We start from the raw sequence: 20,498 nt of genomic DNA on the forward strand, positions 1-20,498 counted from the left end.
CTAGTCCACTGCCCATGGTTTTGGAGCAATGGTGGCAGTCAGGTGAAGTCCTGGAGGACTGGGCAAAGGGCAATCCGAGCCAAGAGACCAGCAGGACTGGCCCCACCACTGAGCCCTGGGCGACACCACTGGTGACCGGCCATCAGGTGGATGTCAGTCTGGTCACCACCACAGCTTGGGAGCCGCCATCCCATCCCGCCAGGCAGGGCCAGCGGAACGCCCTGCCCAGAGCCCAGAGTGCCTCCCTGAAGAGAGAGGGCCGCTGTGCTGAGAGAGCTGTAGGTGAGGGCTTGACTTGCCAGCGCTCCAAAGACTGTCCGTCCCACGCCAGCAAGTCGTCCTCCCAGCAAGTGGCCCCCCTGAGGGTCTGCAGTTGCCCCAAGTTCTTCTTTGGGCTTTGTCTCGTTGGAAAAAGGCCTCTTCCTTCAAGTGCAGCTGCAGGTGGTAAGGCCACGTGCCAGCCTGCCCCCAGCAGCTCAGTCCGTGGAGGTGGAGGTGGAGGTGGCTGAGGAAGAGTCCCAGGGCTCTGCCCACTCCTCAGACGGGAGGGAGCCAGAGCTACTTGCTCCGCCAGTACTCCAGCTTCGGGCTGTGTTTTCTTGCCCTTGGCAGCGCTCTAAGAGGCTGGAGATGTCGCAGAGACTCTCATCCTCAGAGCAGGCCCCCTCCTGGCTCTGTGGCAGGGGCAGGACCGTCTCTGCTGCTGCCCCTGCCCGCTGCCCCCTGCCAGCTTCCAGCTGGCCCGGCGAGAGGCTGGGGGGGCGGCAGGGGCCGCGCAGGGCAGCTGCCTGGCTCTCTGCCCCTGCTGCTGGGGCTGTTGCCAGCATGGCTGCATCCATGCCTTGAGCCGGGTGCTGCTGTTCCCCCGGCCGCCGGCCCCGTCGCCGGATCACAGCTGCGATCCTGCTCAGGGTGGCACGTGCCGTGCGCTGCAGCGTGTCCAGCACGGCGGGGCAGCAGCCTGTGGGGCGCTGCGGGGCAGCAGCCGTTGGCCGGCTGTGCCTGGGACCCGCCGGGGCAGGAGATGTGCCGCGCGGGTCCCCGACTGCCTCTTGGGCCGCCTCTGCGCAGATGACGCAGGGACATTTGGGCCCTTCCGGGCCAGCAGGCTGAGGCTCCAGCAGCACCGGAATGAGGGAGGGCTTGACCCAGATGGTGTATATTTGGACGCCTTGCCCTTTGTTCTCTGACAGCTCCTCGCCGTGGCTGTCTTCTTCCGGGGACAGCGGTGGGTCTGCGTTTTCTTGCCCTCGGGACTCCCTGGAGACGTGCGGGAGCCCTGCCCACTGCCCACTGGGAGCTGACAGCTGGCTTGGCGAGGGGCTGGGGGGGCAGGCGTCCGGGCTCGGGGCCTGTGGCCTGGTGGAAGGGCTGCCGAGGCACGGGCGAACTGGGGCACGGGCTGTCGCTGTGGGCACTTGAAGGCCCCAGGGCTCTGACCATGCCTCCCGTGGCATGGGCACGGGGAGCCTCTTTTCTCTCCTCCTCCACCTTTGGTCTCCGCTGCGTTCTTCTTGGGGCAGCTCTAGGAGGCTGCAGATGTCTGAGAGCTCCTCGCAGCACGCCCCATCCTCGCTCGCTGCCACTGGCAGGACGGCCTCGGCTGCTGTCCCTGCCCACTGCCCACTGAGAGCTTCCAGGTCACTTGGCAAGGGGCTGAGGGCGCAGCGGTCTGGAAAGCCGTCCGGGGTGGGGGTCTTTGCCCTGGTGGAAGGGCTTGTGAGACTGAGCCCTGGGCCGTGGACTGGGGTTGTGCCTGCTTGAGAGCTCCCGGGCTCTGCCCATGCCTGGCACGGGAGGGACCCTGAGCTACATTCTTGCCCACTGCTCCAGCTTTCCTCTGGGCTTTCATCCCCCGTTGACAGCTCGAAGAGGCTGGAGATGTCCCAGAGGCTCTCGTCCTCGGAGCAGGCCTGGTCCTCCCTCTCTGCCACTGGCAGCACTGCCCCCGCTGCTGCCCCGGCCCACTGCCCACGGAGGGCTTCCAGATGGCTTGGGAAGGGGCTGGGGGGACAGCAGGGGCTTTGCAGGGCAGAGTCCTGCCTCTCTGACCCTGCTGCTGCGGATGTTCCTGCTCTGGCTGCCTCCCTACCTTGTTCCACCTCCCTCTGTGGCTCCGGCTTCTGGCCACGTCGCCGCATCCCAACCGCCAGCCTGCTGCGGGCGGCGCGTGCCACGCGCTGCAGGGTGCCCAGCACAGCGCGGCCGCGGCCTCTGGGGCTGCGTGGGGCAGCTGCCTGGCTCTCTGCCCCTGCTGCTCTCACCTGCTCAGCTGCGGCAGCAGCAGAAGAGGCGCTCTTCTCCTCTTCCTGCGCTGCTGCCTGCGTCTGCCAGTTGTCCACCTGCGGCGAGGAGGAGGAGGAGAAGGCGCTGTGAGAGGCAGGCGGTTGCCATGGCACGGCAGGCCCCTCCGTGCCCACAAGCCCAGCCCTGGCCCCAAGGCAGCTCTCTGCTCCCCCATCCTTCACCTTGTGCTTCCTCTGCCAGCTCGACAGCCACTTGCGTGGCTGCAAGTCGGTGAACTTCTTCGTCGTCCACATCTTCCGCGTCGGCTACTTCCTCTGCCGCTGAGGTCCCCGAGAGAGATGCTGCCTCGTGAGACAGATGCTCTCCTGGGAGAAAGAGGGTACTGCAGGGCTCTGCCCTCCTAAATAGCCTCCCGGGCAGGGCGGGGCCCCGCGCTGTCACAATGGCCCGCGGGCCCAAGGAGGCCCCGCATCACAAAGGGCCCGGCAACGCGCCGCCGCTGTCACAATGGGCCGTTTCCCGGCGCCCCGAGGACGGCAGCGCAGGGGGCGCACAACTGGCTGCGGCTGGCTGCAACTACTTGCAACCGCCTGTGCCCGGCACAAGGCTCCCCCGCTTTCCCCTCACAGACGCTCCAGCCGGCCCCAGCCAACAGCTCCCGCACGACCCCGCTGCCCGCGGCCTCCCCGCACTTCAGCCCTGTCTGCATCCCGCAGCTGGCGCTGCCACCGCCCTGGGCAGCCAGCCGTGGCCGCGGGATGTCCCAGGCTCGGAGAGACAAGTCACTTGTGGCTCGAATTGCCTTGCGAAGGTTTCGGGATTGCCAACCAGCACGCCCTTCTGTGCACAACTGGCAATAAAGCAAACCCCTCGACCGCGTGTGTGTGGATCGGCCTCTTGCACTCAGCGGGAAAGAACCCGCTTTGGGACAACGGGGGGTCCTGGGGACTTGCGGGGGCAGGACACGTGCTGTGCAGCTCAGCGTCTCTGCCCACACTGCTGGGGGAACTGGGCCCCTCCTGGCAACCAGTGCGGGGCTTCAGCAACACGGCCGGCTACAAGGGCCCAACCCAGACAGCGTGCCCTTGGCTGGCTTTCCTGCTTTCCTGAGACAGCTTTTTCTCCTTCTTTCTTCCCCGTGGGACACCGCTTGCTCTCAGATTTCTTGCCCTTGGCACAGCTCTAGGAGGCTGCAGATGTCCCAGAGCCACTGCCATCAGGCCCCATCCTGGGGGCTCGGGGCCACTGGCAGCACTGCCTCCACTGCTGCCCCTGCCCGCTGCCCACTGCGAGCTTCCAATGGCCTTGGCGACGGCCTGGAGGTCCAGCAGGAAAAGTTGGGCGGAGTCAGAGCCTTTGCCCACAGGGGAGGCCTTCTGATGGGAGAGCTGGGCCATTGACTGTGGGGCTGCACCGTTGAAGGTGCCAGGGCTCTGCCCATGCCTGGCGCTGGAAGGAAACTCAGCTCCCCTCCTGCCCAGTGCTCCAGCTTGGCTGTGGGTTTTCTTCCCCTTTGGGACAGCTCTAGCAGCATGCAGATGGAAACAAAGTAACCAGAGGGTAGAACATCCTAGCTAGCACTCCTAGATCCGGGGGAGATCCACCTAACACCAATCCCCAGAGGTCAGAGCCACCAGCACCAAAGGGCCGCCTGGTGCTGCTTTTCTTTGCTCTGGCCTCCTGTGGCCACTGCCGCCCCTCAGGCAGCGCTTCCAGGGTGCCAGCCATTCTCAGACTGGCTTAGGGGCTGCGGGGGCTGTGCTGTGGGGCGGTGCTCCCGGGCTGCTTCGGACTTCAGCTGCTCCAGGCAGCAGCTCCAAGAGCCTCCCAAGGAGGCTCCAAGGGGCTGCATTGGGGCAGGGCATCCTTTCACCCTCCTGCCATTCCACCTCTCCATTCCCCACACGGACACACTTGACTTGCTCAGTCCCCTCTGGCACCGCCGGCCGGGATCCCCCCACTCACAGGCCCAGCCCCGTGTGGCCACTCTGCCCCAGCCCGCAGCAGGACTTCCCCCTCTCCTCCACGCATCCCTCCCACCCCAGGCAGCGCCCTTCTCCTTCGCCCCACCCAACGCACGCCGGCCCCAGCAACTAAAAGCCTTGGGTCTTCAGGAGGCTTTCTTGCCCCCAAATCAAGGACTACAGCCTGACCAAAAGAACCACCAGCGCTGCTTGTGGATCAAACCACTAGTTTTATTTCAAGAAAGGCATCTAGATATTCTGTTGTCCTTTAGCAGCGGCCCAGCCCCGCAAGACACCTCTTCCAAGAACTCCTCCTTCTAAAAGGGAGGGCAGCAACACACGAACTTCGGGAGATCCTGAAAAACTAACTTCTACTTCCAAGAAAGGAAGACCCACTCGCTGGCTGTTCCCCAGCTCTGCTTACAGACGTCCCTGGGCTGCCTTCAGCCTCCAGGACAGCTCTATTGCACACACCCGCACCAAGGGACACAGCTCAGCTGCCTAAGGAACAAGTCCTAGCCCAACCCCCAAATATTATTCGCTTTCAAAACACAACCTTCCTGAGCCTTTTCTTTCCAAACCAATCTTTATTTTAAACTTCCACAAGTCTATCTTAAATACTAGGCTCTCCTAGGTCAGCGCCCATGCTAAAGCACCCTTTGTCATTTTGGTCATGAAACGGGACTAGAAAGCATGAGGCGGCCTTTAGCTTGTCCTTTGAAATTCCAGTGGAGAGCACTGCTAACACCTAGCCCTACTTTATCCTACGCAACTTAACTCGACTAATTCTTCCCTACCCCTACTTTAACCTAAAAAACTTAAGGGGACTTCTTCCTATTTCGGGGAACGGAAACAAGGACAGGTGGCCTGGGAGGATGGTGGGACAAGGGGAGGGAAGCTGGGGACAAGGGTGGAAAGCCAAGGCCCGGCTCGACTGGAGTCTGGCTGGAGCTCTTCAGGAGAACAGAAGGGCCTCTACAGCTATCTTGCTAAAGACGGACTAGGGATAAGGTGGGCCCTCTCCAGAAGGAACTGGCAGACGTGGCTGTCCGGCACAAAGAGAAGGCTGAGGCTCTCGATGCCTTCTGTGCTTCAGCCTTGGACAGCAAGCGCTCCAGCCACGCCGCCCGAGTGGAGAAAGGCAAAGGCAGGGACTGGCAGAAGAAGAGCCCAAGTCCCTGCAGCAGAGGATCAGGTTGGAGAGCGTGTAAGGAACCTGAATGTGCACAAGGCACCCGCTGAGGTTCATCCCCAGGTCCTGAGGGAGCTGGCAGACAAAGGGGCTAGTCCACTGCCATGGTTTTGGAGCAATGGTGGCAGTCAGGTGAAGTCCTGGAGGACTGGGCAAAGGGCAATCCGAGCCAAGAGACCAGCAGGGACTGGCCCCACCACTGAGCCCTGGGCGACACCACTGGTGACCGGCCATCAGGTGGATGTCAGGTCTGGTCACCACCACAGCTTGGGAGCCGCCATCCCATCCCGCCAGGCAGGGCCAGCGGAACGCCCTGCCCAGAGCCCAGAGTGCCTCCCTGAAGAGAGAGGGCCGCTGTGCTGAGAGAGCTGTAGGTGAGGGCTTGACTTGCCAGCGCTCCAAAGACTGTCCGTCCCACACCAGCAAGTCGTCCTCCCAGCAAGTGGCCCCCCTGAGGGTCTGCAGTTGCCCCAAGTTCTTCTTTGGGCTTTGTCTCGTTGGAAAAAGGCCTCTTCCTTCAAGTGCAGCTGCAGGTGGTAAGGCCACGTGCCAGCCTGCCCCAGCAGCTCAGTCCGTGGAGGTGGAGGTGGAGGTGGCTGAGGAAGAGTCCCAGGGCTCTGCCCACTCCTCAGACGGGAGGGAGCCAGAGCTACTTGCTCCGCCAGTACTCCAGCTTCGGGCTGTGTTTTCTTGCCCTTGGCAGCGCTCTAAGAGGCTGGAGATGTCCCAGAGACTCTCATCCTCAGAGCAGGCCCCCTCCTGGCTCTGTGGCAGGGGCAGGACCGTCTCTGCTGCTGCCCCTGCCCGCTGCCCCCTGCCAGCTTCCAGCTGGCCCGGCGAGAGGCTGGGGGGGCGGCAGGGGCCGCGCAGGGCAGCTGCCTGGCTCTCTGCCCCTGCTGCTGGGGCTGTTGCCAGCATGGCTGCATCCATGCCTTGAGCCGGGTGCTGCTGTTCCCCCGGCCGCCGGCCCCGTCGCCGGATCACAGCTGCGATCCTGCTCAGGGTGGCACGTGCGTGCGCTGCAGCGTGTCCAGCACGGCGGGGCAGCAGCCTGTGGGGCGCTGCGGGGCAGCAGCCGTTGGCCGGCTGTGCCTGGGACCCGCCGGGGCAGGAGATGTGCCGCGCGGGTCCCCGACTGCCTCTTGGGCCGCCTCTGCGCAGATGACGCAGGGACATTTGGGCCCTTCCGGGCCAGCAGGCTGAGGCTCCAGCAGCACCGGAATGAGGGAGGGCTTGACCCAGATGGTGTATATTTGGACGCCTTGCCCTTTGTTCTCTGACAGCTCCTCGCCGTGGCTGTCTTCTTCCGGGGACAGCGGTGGGTCTGCGTTTTCTTGCCCTCGGGACTCCCTGGAGACGTGCGGGAGCCCTGCCCACTGCCCACTGGGAGCTGACAGCTGGCTTGGCGAGGGGCTGGGGGGGCAGGCGTCCGGGCTCGGGGCCTGTGGCCTGGTGGAAGGGCTGCCGAGGCACGGGCGAACTGGGGCACGGGCTGTCGCTGTGGGCACTTGAAGGCCCCAGGGCTCTGACCATGCCTCCCGTGGCATGGGCACGGGGAGCCTCTTTTCTCTCCTCCTCCACCTTTGGTCTCCGCTGCGTTCTTCTTGGGGCAGCTCTAGGAGGCTGCAGATGTCTGAGAGCTCCTCGCAGCACGCCCCATCCTCGCTCGCTGCCACTGGCAGGACGGCCTCGGCTGCTGTCCCTGCCCACTGCCCACTGAGAGCTTCCAGGTCACTTGGCAAGGGGCTGAGGGCGCAGCGGTCTGGAAAGCCGTCCGGGGTGGGGGTCTTTGCCCTGGTGGAAGGGCTTGTGAGACTGAGCCCTGGGCCGTGGACTGGGGTTGTGCCTGCTTGAGAGCTCCCGGGCTCTGCCCATGCCTGGCACGGGAGGGACCCTGAGCTACATTCTTGCCCACTGCTCCAGCTTTCCTCTGGGCTTTCATCCCCCGTTGACAGCTCGAAGAGGCTGGAGATGTCCCAGAGGCTCTCGTCCTCGGAGCAGGCCTGGTCCTCCCTCTCTGCCACTGGCAGCACTGCCCCCGCTGCTGCCCCGGCCCACTGCCCACGGAGGGCTTCCAGATGGCTTGGGAAGGGGCTGGGGGGACAGCAGGGGCTTTGCAGGGCAGAGTCCTGCCTCTCTGACCCTGCTGCTGCGGATGTTCCTGCTCTGGCTGCCTCCCTACCTTGTTCCACCTCCCTCTGTGGCTCCGGCTTCTGGCCACGTCGCCGCATCCCAACCGCCAGCCTGCTGCGGGCGGCGCGTGCCACGCGCTGCAGGGTGCCCAGCACAGCGCGGCCGCGGCCTCTGGGGCTGCGTGGGGCAGCTGCCTGGCTCTCTGCCCCTGCTGCTCTCACCTGCTCAGCTGCGGCAGCAGCAGAAGAGGCGCTCTTCTCCTCTTCCTGCGCTGCTGCCTGCGTCTGCCAGTTGTCCACCTGCGGCGAGGAGGAGGAGGAGAAGGCGCTGTGAGAGGCAGGCGGTTGCCATGGCACGGCAGGCCCCTCCGTGCCCACAAGCCCAGCCCTGGCCCCAAGGCAGCTCTCTGCTCCCCCATCCTTCACCTTGTGCTTCCTCTGCCAGCTCGACAGCGTGGCTGCAAGTCGGTGAACTTCTTCGTCGTCCACATCTTCCGCGTCGGCTACTTCCTCTGCCGCTGAGGTCCCCGAGAGAGATGCTGCCTCGTGAGACAGATGCTCTCCTGGGAGAAAGAGGGTACTGCAGGGCTCTGCCCTCCTAAATAGCCTCCCGGGCAGGGCGGGGCCCCGCGCTGTCACAATGGCCCGCGGGCCCAAGGAGGCCCCGCATCACAAAGGGCCCGGCAACGCGCCGCCGCTGTCACAATGGGCCGTTTCCCGGCGCCCCGAGGACGGCAGCGCAGGGGGCGCACAACTGGCTGCGGCTGGCTGCAACTACTTGCAACCGCCTGTGCCCGGCACAAGGCTCCCCCGCTTTCCCCTCACAGACGCTCCAGCCGGCCCCAGCCAACAGCTCCCGCACGACCCCGCTGCCCGCGGCCTCCCCGCACTTCAGCCCTGTCTGCATCCCGCAGTTGGCGCTGCCACCGCCCTGGGCAGCCAGCCGTGGCCGCGGGATGTCCCAGGCTCGGAGAGACAAGTCACTTGTGGCTCGAATTGCCTTGCGAAGGTTTCGGGATTGCCAACCAGCACGCCCTTCTGTGCACAACTGGCAATAAAGCAAACCCCTCGACCGCGTGTGTGTGGATCGGCCTCTTGCACTCAGCGGGAAAGAACCCGCTTTGGGACAACGGGGGGTCCTGGGGACTTGCGGGGGCAGGACACGTGCTGTGCAGCTCAGCGTCTCTGCCCACACTGCTGGGGGAACTGGGCCCCTCCTGGCAACCAGTGCGGGGCTTCAGCAACACGGCCGGCTACAAGGGCCCAACCCAGACAGCGTGCCCTTGGCTGGCTTTCCTGCTTTCCTGAGACAGCTTTTTCTCCTTCTTTCTTCCCCGTGGGACACCGCTTGCTCTCAGATTTCTTGCCCTTGGCACAGCTCTAGGAGGCTGCAGATGTCCCAGAGCCACTGCCATCAGGCCCCATCCTGGGGGCTCGGGGCCACTGGCAGCACTGCCTCCACTGCTGCCCCTGCCCGCTGCCCACTGCGAGCTTCCAATGGCCTTGGCGACGGCCTGGAGGTCCAGCAGGAAAAGTTGGGCGGAGTCAGAGCCTTTGCCCACAGGGGAGGCCTTCTGATGGGAGAGCTGGGCCATTGACTGTGGGGCTGCACCGTTGAAGGTGCCAGGGCTCTGCCCATGCCTGGCGCTGGAAGGAAACTCAGCTCCCCTCCTGCCCCGTGCTCCAGCTTGGCTGTGGGTTTTCTTCCCCTTTGGGACAGCTCTAGCAGCATGCAGATGGAAACAAAGTAACCAGAGGGTAGAACATCCTAGCTAGCACTCCTAGATCCGGGGGAGATCCACCTAACACCAATCCCCAGAGGCCAGAGCCACCAGCACCAAAGGGCCGCCTGGTGCTGCTTTTCTTTGCTCTGGCCTCCTGTGGCCACTGCCGCCCCTCAGGCAGCGCTTCCAGGGTGCCAGCCATTCTCAGACTGGCTTAGGGGCTGCGGGGGCTGTGCTGTGGGGCGGTGCTCCCGGGCTGCTTCGGACTTCAGCTGCTCCAGGCAGCAGCTCCAAGAGCCTCCCAAGGAGGCTCCAAGGGGCTGCATTGGGGCAGGGCATCCTTTCACCCTCCTGCCATTCCACCTCTCCATTCCCCACACGGACACACTTGACTTGCTCAGTCCCCTCTGGCACCGCCGACCGGGATCCCCCCACTCACAGGCCCAGCCCCGTGTGGCCACTCTGCCCCAGCCCGCAGCAGGACTTCCCCCTCTCCTCCACGCATCCCTCCCACCCCAGGCAGCGCCCTTCTCCTTCGCCCCACCCAACGCACGCCGGCCCCAGCAACTAAAAGCCTTGGGTCTTCAGGAGGCTTTCTTGCCCCCAAATCAAGGACTACAGCCTGACCAAAAGAACCACCAGCGCTGCTTGTGGATCAAACCACTAGTTTTATTTCAAGAAAGGCATCTAGATATTCTGTTGTCCTTTAGCAGCGGCCCAGCCCCGCAAGACACCTCTTCCAAGAACTCCTCCTTCTAAAAGGGAGGGCAGCAACACACGAACTTCGGGAGATCCTGAAAAACTAACTTCTACTTCCAAGAAAGGAAGACCCACTCGCTGGCTGTTCCCCAGCTCTGCTTACAGACGTCCCTGGGCTGCCTTCAGCCTCCAGGACAGCTCTATTGCACACACCCGCACCAAGGGACACAGCTCAGCTGCCTAAGGAACAAGTCCTAGCCCAACCCCCAAATATTATTCGCTTTCAAAACACAACCTTCCTGAGCCTTTTCTTTCCAAACCAATCTTTATTTTAAACTTCCACAAGTCTATCTTAAATACTAGGCTCTCCTAGGTCAGCGCCCATGCTAAAGCACCCTTTGTCATTTTGGTCATGAAACGGGACTAGAAAGCATGAGGCGGCCTTTAGCTTGTCCTTTGAAATTCCAGTGGAGAGCACTGCTAACACCTAGCCCTACTTTATCCTACGCAACTTAACTCGACTAATTCTTCCCTACCCCTACTTTAACCTAAAAAACTTAAGGGGACTTCTTCCTATTTCGGGGAACGGAAACAAGGACAGGTGGCCTGGGAGGATGGGGACAAGGGGAGGGAAGCTGGGGACAAGGGTGGGAAAGCCAAGGCCCGGCTCGACTGGAGTCTGGCCGGAGCTCTTCAGGAGAACAGGAAGGGCCTCTACAGCTATCTTGCTAAAGACGGACTAGGGATAAGGTGGGCCCTCTCCAGAAGGAACTGGCAGACGTGGCTGTCCGGCACAAAGAGAAGGCTGAGGCTCTCGATGCCTTCTGTGCTTCAGCCTTGGACAGCAAGCGCTCCAGCCACGCCGCCCGAGTGGAGAAAGGCAAAGGCAGGGACTGGCAGAAGAAGAGCCCAAGTCCCCTGCAGCAGAGGATCAGGTTGGAGAGCGTGTAAGGAACCTGAATGTGCACAAGGCACCCGCTGAGGTTCATCCCCAGGTCCTGAGGGAGCTGGCAGACAAAGGGGCTAGTCCACTGCCCATGGTTTTGGAGCAATGGTGGCAGTCAGGTGAAGTCCTGGAGGACTGGGCAAAGGGCAATCCGAGCCAAGAGACCAGCAGGACTGGCCCCACCACTGAGCCCTGGGCGACACCACTGGTGACCGGCCATCAGGTGGATGTCAGTCTGGTCACCACCACAGCTTGGGAGCCGCCATCCCATCCCGCCAGGCAGGGCCAGCGGAACGCCCTGCCCAGAGCCCAGAGTGCCTCCCTGAAGAGAGAGGGCCGCTGTGCTGAGAGAGCTGTAGGTGAGGGCTTGACTTGCCAGCGCTCCAAAGACTGTCCGTCCCACGCCAGCAAGTCGTCCTCCCAGCAAGTGGCCCCCCTGAGGGTCTGCAGTTGCCCCAAGTTCTTCTTTGGGCTTTGTCTCGTTGGAAAAAGGCCTCTTCCTTCAAGTGCAGCTGCAGGTGGTAAGGCCACGTGCCAGCCTGCCCCCAGCAGCTCAGTCCGTGGAGGTGGAGGTGGAGGTGGCTGAGGAAGAGTCCCAGGGCTCTGCCCACTCCTCAGACGGGAGGGAGCCAGAGCTACTTGCTCCGCCAGTACTCCAGCTTCGGGCTGTGTTTTCTTGCCCTTGGCAGCGCTCTAAGAGGCTGGAGATGTCCCAGAGACTCTCATCCTCAGAGCAGGCCCCCTCCTGGCTCTGTGGCAGGGGCAGGACCGTCTCTGCTGCTGCCCCTGCCCGCTGCCCCCTGCCAGCTTCCAGCTGGCCCGGCGAGAGGCTGGGGGGGCGGCAGGGGCCGCGCAGGGCAGCTGCCTGGCTCTCTGCCCCTGCTGCTGGGGCTGTTGCCAGCATGGCTGCATCCATGCCTTGAGCCGGGTGCTGCTGTTCCCCCGGCCGCCGGCCCCGTCGCCGGATCACAGCTGCGATCCTGCTCAGGGTGGCACGTGCCGTGCGCTGCAGCGTGTCCAGCACGGCGGGGCAGCAGCCTGTGGGGCGCTGCGGGGCAGCAGCCGTTGGCCGGCTGTGCCTGGGACCCGCCGGGGCAGGAGATGTGCCGCGCGGGTCCCCGACTGCCTCTTGGGCCGCCTCTGCGCAGATGACGCAGGGACATTTGGGCCCTTCCGGGCCAGCAGGCTGAGGTTCCAGCAGCACCGGAATGAGGGAGGGCTTGACCCAGATGGTGTATATTTGGACGCCTTGCCCTTTGTTCTCTGACAGCTCCTCGCCGTGGCTGTCTTCTTCCGGGGACAGCGGTGGGTCTGCGTTTTCTTGCCCTCGGGACTCCCTGGAGACGTGCGGGAGCCCTGCCCACTGCCCACTGGGAGCTGACAGCTGGCTTGGCGAGGGGCTGGGGGGGCAGGCGTCCGGGCTCGGGGCCTGTGGCCTGGTGGAAGGGCTGCCGAGGCACGGGCGAACTGGGGCACGGGCTGTCGCTGTGGGCACTTGAAGGCCCCAGGGCTCTGACCATGCCTCCCGTGGCATGGGCACGGGGAGCCTCTTTTCTCTCCTCCTCCACCTTTGGTCTCCGCTGCGTTCTTCTTGGGGCAGCTCTAGGAGGCTGCAGATGTCTGAGAGCTCCTCGCAGCACGCCCCATCCTCGCTCGCTGCCACTGGCAGGACGGCCTCGGCTGCTGTCCCTGCCCACTGCCCACTGAGAGCTTCCAGGTCACTTGGCAAGGGGCTGAGGGCGCAGCGGTCTGGAAAGCCGTCCGGGGTGGGGGTCTTTGCCCTGGTGGAAGGGCTTGTGAGACTGAGCCCTGGGCCGTGGACTGGGGTTGTGCCTGCTTGAGAGCTCCCGGGCTCTGCCCATGCCTGGCACGGGAGGGACCCTGAGCTACATTCTTGCCCACTGCTCCAGCTTTCCTCTGGGCTTTCATCCCCCGTTGACAGCTCGAAGAGGCTGGAGATGTCCCAGAGGCTCTCGTCCTCGGAGCAGGCCTGGTCCTCCCTCTCTGCCACTGGCAGCACTGCCCCCGCTGCTGCCCCGGCCCACTGCCCACGGAGGGCTTCCAGATGGCTTGGGAAGGGGCTGGGGGGACAGCAGGGGCTTTGCAGGGCAGAGTCCTGCCTCTCTGACCCTGCTGCTGCGGATGTTCCTGCTCTGGCTGCCTCCCTACCTTGTTCCACCTCCCTCTGTGGCTCCGGCTTCTGGCCACGTCGCCGCATCCCAACCGCCAGCCTGCTGCGGGCGGCGCGTGCCACGCGCTGCAGGGTGCCCAGCACAGCGCGGCCGCGGCCTCTGGGGCTGCGTGGGGCAGCTGCCTGGCTCTCTGCCCCTGCTGCTCTCACCTGCTCAGCTGCGGCAGCAGCAGAAGAGGCGCTCTTCTCCTCTTCCTGCGCTGCTGCCTGCGTCTGCCAGTTGTCCACCTGCGGCGAGGAGGAGGAGGAGAAGGCGCTGTGAGAGGCAGGCGGTTGCCATGGCACGGCAGGCCCCTCCGTGCCCACAAGCCCAGCCCTGGCCCCAAGGCAGCTCTCTGCTCCCCCATCCTTCACCTTGTGCTTCCTCTGCCAGCTCGACAGCCACTTGCGTGGCTGCAAGTCGGTGAACTTCTTCGTCGTCCACATCTTCCGCGTCGGCTACTTCCTCTGCCGCTGAGGTCCCCGAGAGAGATGCTGCCTCGTGAGACAGATGCTCTCCTGGGAGAAAGAGGGTACTGCAGGGCTCTGCCCTCCTAAATAGCCTCCCGGGCAGGGCGGGGCCCCGCGCTGTCACAATGGCCCGCGGGCCCAAGGAGGCCCCGCATCACAAAGGGCCCGGCAACGCGCCGCCGCTGTCACAATGGGCCGTTTCCCGGCGCCCCGAGGACGGCAGCGCAGGGGGCGCACAACTGGCTGCGGCTGGCTGCAACTACTTGCAACCGCCTGTGCCCGGCACAAGGCTCCCCCGCTTTCCCCTCACAGACGCTCCAGCCGGCCCCAGCCAACAGCTCCCGCACGACCCCGCTGCCCGCGGCCTCCCCGCACTTCAGCCCTGTCTGCATCCCGCAGCTGGCGCTGCCACCGCCCTGGGCAGCCAGCCGTGGCCGCGGGATGTCCCAGGCTCGGAGAGACAAGTCACTTGTGGCTCGAATTGCCTTGCGAAGGTTTCGGGATTGCCAACCAGCACGCCCTTCTGTGCACAACTGGCAATAAAGCAAACCCCTCGACCGCGTGTGTGTGGATCGGCCTCTTGCACTCAGCGGGAAAGAACCCGCTTTGGGACAACGGGGGGTCCTGGGGACTTGCGGGGGCAGGACACGTGCTGTGCAGCTCAGCGTCTCTGCCCACACTGCTGGGGGAACTGGGCCCCTCCTGGCAACCAGTGCGGGGCTTCAGCAACACGGCCGGCTACAAGGGCCCAACCCAGACAGCGTGCCCTTGGCTGGCTTTCCTGCTTTCCTGAGACAGCTTTTTCTCCTTCTTTCTTCCCCGTGGGACACCGCTTGCTCTCAGATTTCTTGCCCTTGGCACAGCTCTAGGAGGCTGCAGATGTCCCAGAGCCACTGCCATCAGGCCCCATCCTGGGGGCTCGGGGCCACTGGCAGCACTGCCTCCACTGCTGCCCCTGCCCGCTGCCCACTGCGAGCTTCCAATGGCCTTGGCGACGGCCTGGAGGTCCAGCAGGAAAAGTTGGGCGGAGTCAGAGCCTTTGCCCACAGGGGAGGCCTTCTGATGGGAGAGCTGGGCCATTGACTGTGGGGCTGCACCGTTGAAGGTGCCAGGGCTCTGCCCATGCCTGGCGCTGGAAGGAAACTCAGCTCCCCTCCTGCCCAGTGCTCCAGCTTGGCTGTGGGTTTTCTTCCCCTTTGGGACAGCTCTAGCAGCATGCAGATGGAAACAAAGTAACCAGAGGGTAGAACATCCTAGCTAGCACTCCTAGATCCGGGGGAGATCCACCTAACACCAATCCCCAGAGGTCAGAGCCACCAGCACCAAAGGGCCGCCTGGTGCTGCTTTTCTTTGCTCTGGCCTCCTGTGGCCACTGCCGCCCCTCAGGCAGCGCTTCCAGGGTGCCAGCCATTCTCAGACTGGCTTAGGGGCTGCGGGGGCTGTGCTGTGGGGCGGTGCTCCCGGGCTGCTTCGGACTTCAGCTGCTCCAGGCAGCAGCTCCAAGAGCCTCCCAAGGAGGCTCCAAGGGGCTGCATTGGGGCAGGGCATCCTTTCACCCTCCTGCCATTCCACCTCTCCATTCCCCACACGGACACACTTGACTTGCTCAGTCCCCTCTGGCACCGCCGGCCGGGATCCCCCCACTCACAGGCCCAGCCCCGTGTGGCCACTCTGCCCCAGCCCGCAGCAGGACTTCCCCCTCTCCTCCACGCATCCCTCCCACCCCAGGCAGCGCCCTTCTCCTTCGCCCCACCCAACGCACGCCGGCCCCAGCAACTAAAAGCCTTGGGTCTTCAGGAGGCTTTCTTGCCCCCAAATCAAGGACTACAGCCTGACCAAAAGAACCACCAGCGCTGCTTGTGGATCAAACCACTAGTTTTATTTCAAGAAAGGCATCTAGATATTCTGTTGTCCTTTAGCAGCGGCCCAGCCCCGCAAGACACCTCTTCCAAGAACTCCTCCTTCTAAAAGGGAGGGCAGCAACACACGAACTTCGGGAGATCCTGAAAAACTAACTTCTACTTCCAAGAAAGGAAGACCCACTCGCTGGCTGTTCCCCAGCTCTGCTTACAGACGTCCCTGGGCTGCCTTCAGCCTCCAGGACAGCTCTATTGCACACACCCGCACCAAGGGACACAGCTCAGCTGCCTAAGGAACAAGTCCTAGCCCAACCCCCAAATATTATTCGCTTTCAAAACACAACCTTCCTGAGCCTTTTCTTTCCAAACCAATCTTTATTTTAAACTTCCACAAGTCTATCTTAAATACTAGGCTCTCCTAGGTCAGCGCCCATGCTAAAGCACCCTTTGTCATTTTGGTCATGAAACGGGACTAGAAAGCATGAGGCGGCCTTTAGCTTGTCCTTTGAAATTCCAGTGGAGAGCACTGCTAACACCTAGCCCTACTTTATCCTACGCAACTTAACTCGACTAATTCTTCCCTACCCCTACTTTAACCTAAAAAACTTAAGGGGACTTCTTCCTATTTCGGGGAACGGAAACAAGGACAGGTGGCCTGGGAGGATGGGGACAAGGGGAGGGAAGCTGGGGACAAGGGTGGGAAAGCCAAGGCCCGGCTCGACTGGAGTCTGGCCGGAGCTCTTCAGGAGAACAGGAAGGGCCTCTACAGCTATCTTGCTAAAGACGGACTAGGGATAAGGTGGGCCCTCTCCAGAAGGAACTGGCAGACGTGGCTGTCCGGCACAAAGAGAAGGCTGAGGCTCTCGATGCCTTCTGTGCTTCAGCCTTGGACAGCAAGCGCTCCAGCCACGCCGCCCGAGTGGAGAAAGGCAAAGGCAGGGACTGGCAGAAGAAGAGCCCAAGTCCCCTGCAGCAGAGGATCAGGTTGGAGAGCGTGTAAGGAACCTGAATGTGCACAAGGCACCCGCTGAGGTTCATCCCCAGGTCCTGAGGGAGCTGGCAGACAAAGGGGCTAGTCCACTGCCCATGGTTTTGGAGCAATGGTGGCAGTCAGGTGAAGTCCTGGAGGACTGGGCAAAGGGCAATCCGAGCCAAGAGACCAGCAGGACTGGCCCCACCACTGAGCCCTGGGCGACACCACTGGTGACCGGCCATCAGGTGGATGTCAGTCTGGTCACCACCACAGCTTGGGAGCCGCCATCCCATCCCGCCAGGCAGGGCCAGCGGAACGCCCTGCCCAGAGCCCAGAGTGCCTCCCTGAAGAGAGAGGGCCGCTGTGCTGAGAGAGCTGTAGGTGAGGGCTTGACTTGCCAGCGCTCCAAAGACTGTCCGTCCCACACCAGCAAGTCGTCCTCCCAGCAAGTGGCCCCCCTGAGGGTCTGCAGTTGCCCCAAGTTCTTCTTTGGGCTTTGTCTCGTTGGAAAAAGGCCTCTTCCTTCAAGTGCAGCTGCAGGTGGTAAGGCCACGTGCCAGCCTGCCCCCAGCAGCTCAGTCCGTGGAGGTGGAGGTGGAGGTGGCTGAGGAAGAGTCCCAGGGCTCTGCCCACTCCTCAGACGGGAGGGAGCCAGAGCTACTTGCTCCGCCAGTACTCCAGCTTCGGGCTGTGTTTTCTTGCCCTTGGCAGCGCTCTAAGAGGCTGGAGATGTCCCAGAGACTCTCATCCTCAGAGCAGGCCCCCTCCTGGCTCTGTGGCAGGGGCAGGACCGTCTCTGCTGCTGCCCCTGCCCGCTGCCCCCTGCCAGCTTCCAGCTGGCCCGGCGAGAGGCTGGGGGGGCGGCAGGGGCCGCGCAGGGCAGCTGCCTGGCTCTCTGCCCCTGCTGCTGGGGCTGTTGCCAGCATGGCTGCATCCATGCCTTGAGCCGGGTGCTGCTGTTCCCCCGGCCGCCGGCCCCGTCGCCGGATCACAGCTGTGATCCTGCTCAGGGTGGCACGTGCCGTGCGCTGCAGCGTGTCCAGCACGGCGGGGCAGCAGCCTGTGGGGCGCTGCGGGGCAGCAGCCGTTGGCCGGCTGTGCCTGGGACCCGCCGGGGCAGGAGATGTGCCGCGCGGGTCCCCGACTGCCTCTTGGGCCGCCTCTGCGCAGATGACGCAGGGACATTTGGGCCCTTCCGGGCCAGCAGGCTGAGGCTCCAGCAGCACCGGAATGAGGGAGGGCTTGACCCAGATGGTGTATATTTGGACGCCTTGCCCTTTGTTCTCTGACAGCTCCTCGCCGTGGCTGTCTTCTTCCGGGGACAGCGGTGGGTCTGCGTTTTCTTGCCCTCGGGACTCCCTGGAGACGTGCGGGAGCCCTGCCCACTGCCCACTGGGAGCTGACAGCTGGCTTGGCGAGGGGCTGGGGGGGCAGGCGTCCGGGCTCGGGGCCTGTGGCCTGGTGGAAGGGCTGCCGAGGCACGGGCGAACTGGGGCACGGGCTGTCGCTGTGGGCACTTGAAGGCCCCAGGGCTCTGACCATGCCTCCCGTGGCATGGGCACGGGGAGCCTCTTTTCTCTCCTCCTCCACCTTTGGTCTCCGCTGCGTTCTTCTTGGGGCAGCTCTAGGAGGCTGCAGATGTCTGAGAGCTCCTCGCAGCACGCCCCATCCTCGCTCGCTGCCACTGGCAGGACGGCCTCGGCTGCTGTCCCTGCCCACTGCCCACTGAGAGCTTCCAGGTCACTTGGCAAGGGGCTGAGGGCGCAGCGGTCTGGAAAGCCGTCCGGGGTGGGGGTCTTTGCCCTGGTGGAAGGGCTTGTGAGACTGAGCCCTGGGCCGTGGACTGGGGTTGTGCCTGCTTGAGAGCTCCCGGGCTCTGCCCATGCCTGGCACGGGAGGGACCCTGAGCTACATTCTTGCCCACTGCTCCAGCTTTCCTCTGGGCTTTCATCCCCCGTTGACAGCTCGAAGAGGCTGGAGATGTCCCAGAGGCTCTCGTCCTCGGAGCAGGCCTGGTCCTCCCTCTCTGCCACTGGCAGCACTGCCCCCGCTGCTGCCCCGGCCCACTGCCCACGGAGGGCTTCCAGATGGCTTGGGAAGGGGCTGGGGGGACAGCAGGGGCTTTGCAGGGCAGAGTCCTGCCTCTCTGACCCTGCTGCTGCGGATGTTCCTGCTCTGGCTGCCTCCCTACCTTGTTCCACCTCCCTCTGTGGCTCCGGCTTCTGGCCACGTCGCCGCATCCCAACCGCCAGCCTGCTGCGGGCGGCGCGTGCCACGCGCTGCAGGGTGCCCAGCACAGCGCGGCCGCGGCCTCTGGGGCTGCGTGGGGCAGCTGCCTGGCTCTCTGCCCCTGCTGCTCTCACCTGCTCAGCTGCGGCAGCAGCAGAAGAGGCGCTCTTCTCCTCTTCCTGCGCTGCTGCCTGCGTCTGCCAGTTGTCCACCTGCGGCGAGGAGGAGGAGGAGAAGGCGCTGTGAGAGGCAGGCGGTTGCCATGGCACGGCAGGCCCCTCCGTGCCCACAAGCCCAGCCCTGGCCCCAAGGCAGCTCTCTGCTCCCCCATCCTTCACCTTGTGCTTCCTCTGCCAGCTCGACAGCGTGGCTGCAAGTCGGTGAACTTCTTCGTCGTCCACATCTTCCGCGTCGGCTACTTCCTCTGCCGCTGAGGTCCCCGAGAGAGATGCTGCCTCGTGAGACAGATGCTCTCCTGGGAGAAAGAGGGTACTGCAGGGCTCTGCCCTCCTAAATAGCCTCCCGGGCAGGGCGGGGCCCCGCGCTGTCACAATGGCCCGCGGGCCCAAGGAGGCCCCGCATCACAAAGGGCCCGGCAACGCGCCGCCGCTGTCACAATGGGCCGTTTCCCGGCGCCCCGAGGACGGCAGCGCAGGGGGCGCACAACTGGCTGCGGCTGGCTGCAACTACTTGCAACCGCCTGTGCCCGGCACAAGGCTCCCCCGCTTTCCCCTCACAGACGCTCCAGCCGGCCCCAGCCAACAGCTCCCGCACGGCCCCGCTGCCCGCGGCCTCCCCGCACTTCAGCCCTGTCTGCATCCCGCAGCTGGCGCTGCCACCGCCCTGGGCAGCCAGCCGTGGCCGCGGGATGTCCCAGGCTCGGAGAGACAAGTCACTTGTGGCTCGAATTGCCTTGCGAAGGTTTCGGGATTGCCAACCAGCACGCCCTTCTGTGCACAACTGGCAATAAAGCAAACCCCTCGACCGCGTGTGTGTGGATCGGCCTCTTGCACTCAGCGGGAAAGAACCCGCTTTGGGACAACGGGGGGTCCTGGGGACTTGCGGGGGCAGGACACGTGCTGTGCAGCTCAGCGTCTCTGCCCACACTGCTGGGGGAACTGGGCCCCTCCTGGCAACCAGTGCGGGGCTTCAGCAACACGGCCGGCTACAAGGGCCCAACCCAGACAGCGTGCCCTTGGCTGGCTTTCCTGCTTTCCTGAGACAGCTTTTTCTCCTTCTTTCTTCCCCGTGGGACACCGCTTGCTCTCAGATTTCTTGCCCTTGGCACAGCTCTAGGAGGCTGCAGATGTCCCAGAGCCACTGCCATCAGGCCCCATCCTGGGGGCTCGGGGCCACTGGCAGCACTGCCTCCACTGCTGCCCCTGCCCGCTGCCCACTGCGAGCTTCCAATGGCCTTGGCGACGGCCTGGAGGTCCAGCAGGAAAAGTTGGGCGGAGTCAGAGCCTTTGCCCACAGGGGAGGCCTTCTGATGGGAGAGCTGGGCCATTGACTGTGGGGCTGCACCGTTGAAGGTGCCAGGGCTCTGCCCATGCCTGGCGCTGGAAGGAAACTCAGCTCCCCTCCTGCCCCGTGCTCCAGCTTGGCTGTGGGTTTTCTTCCCCTTTGGGACAGCTCTAGCAGCATGCAGATGGAAACAAAGTAACCAGAGGGTAGAACATCCTAGCTAGCACTCCTAGATCCGGGGGAGATCCACCTAACACCAATCCCCAGAGGCCAGAGCCACCAGCACCAAAGGGCCGCCTGGTGCTGCTTTTCTTTGCTCTGGCCTCCTGTGGCCACTGCCGCCCCTCAGGCAGCGCTTCCAGGGTGCCAGCCATTCTCAGACTGGCTTAGGGGCTGCGGGGGCTGTGCTGTGGGGCGGTGCTCCCGGG

General features: G+C 64.0%; 1 protein-coding gene across 1 annotated transcript; it reads right to left on the reverse strand.

Moving 5' to 3' along the window:
- Positions 1–476: 476 nt before the first annotated feature.
- LOC135415110 (uncharacterized) lies at positions 477–2,789 on the reverse strand. Its single transcript, XM_064656668.1, has 3 exons — positions 2,469–2,789; positions 789–2,342; positions 477–674 (listed from the first exon to the last, which is right to left on the reverse strand). The coding sequence occupies exons 1-3, from the start codon at positions 2,538–2,540 to the stop codon at positions 477–479; spliced, it is 1,824 nt and encodes a 607-aa protein (XP_064512738.1). The 5' UTR covers positions 2,541–2,789.
- Positions 2,790–20,498: the final 17,709 nt, after the last annotated feature.

Source organism: Pseudopipra pipra, chromosome 5 (assembly GCF_036250125.1).
Source record: "Pseudopipra pipra isolate bDixPip1 chromosome 5, bDixPip1.hap1, whole genome shotgun sequence".
Taxonomy (NCBI): domain Eukaryota; kingdom Metazoa; phylum Chordata; class Aves; order Passeriformes; family Pipridae; genus Pseudopipra; species Pseudopipra pipra.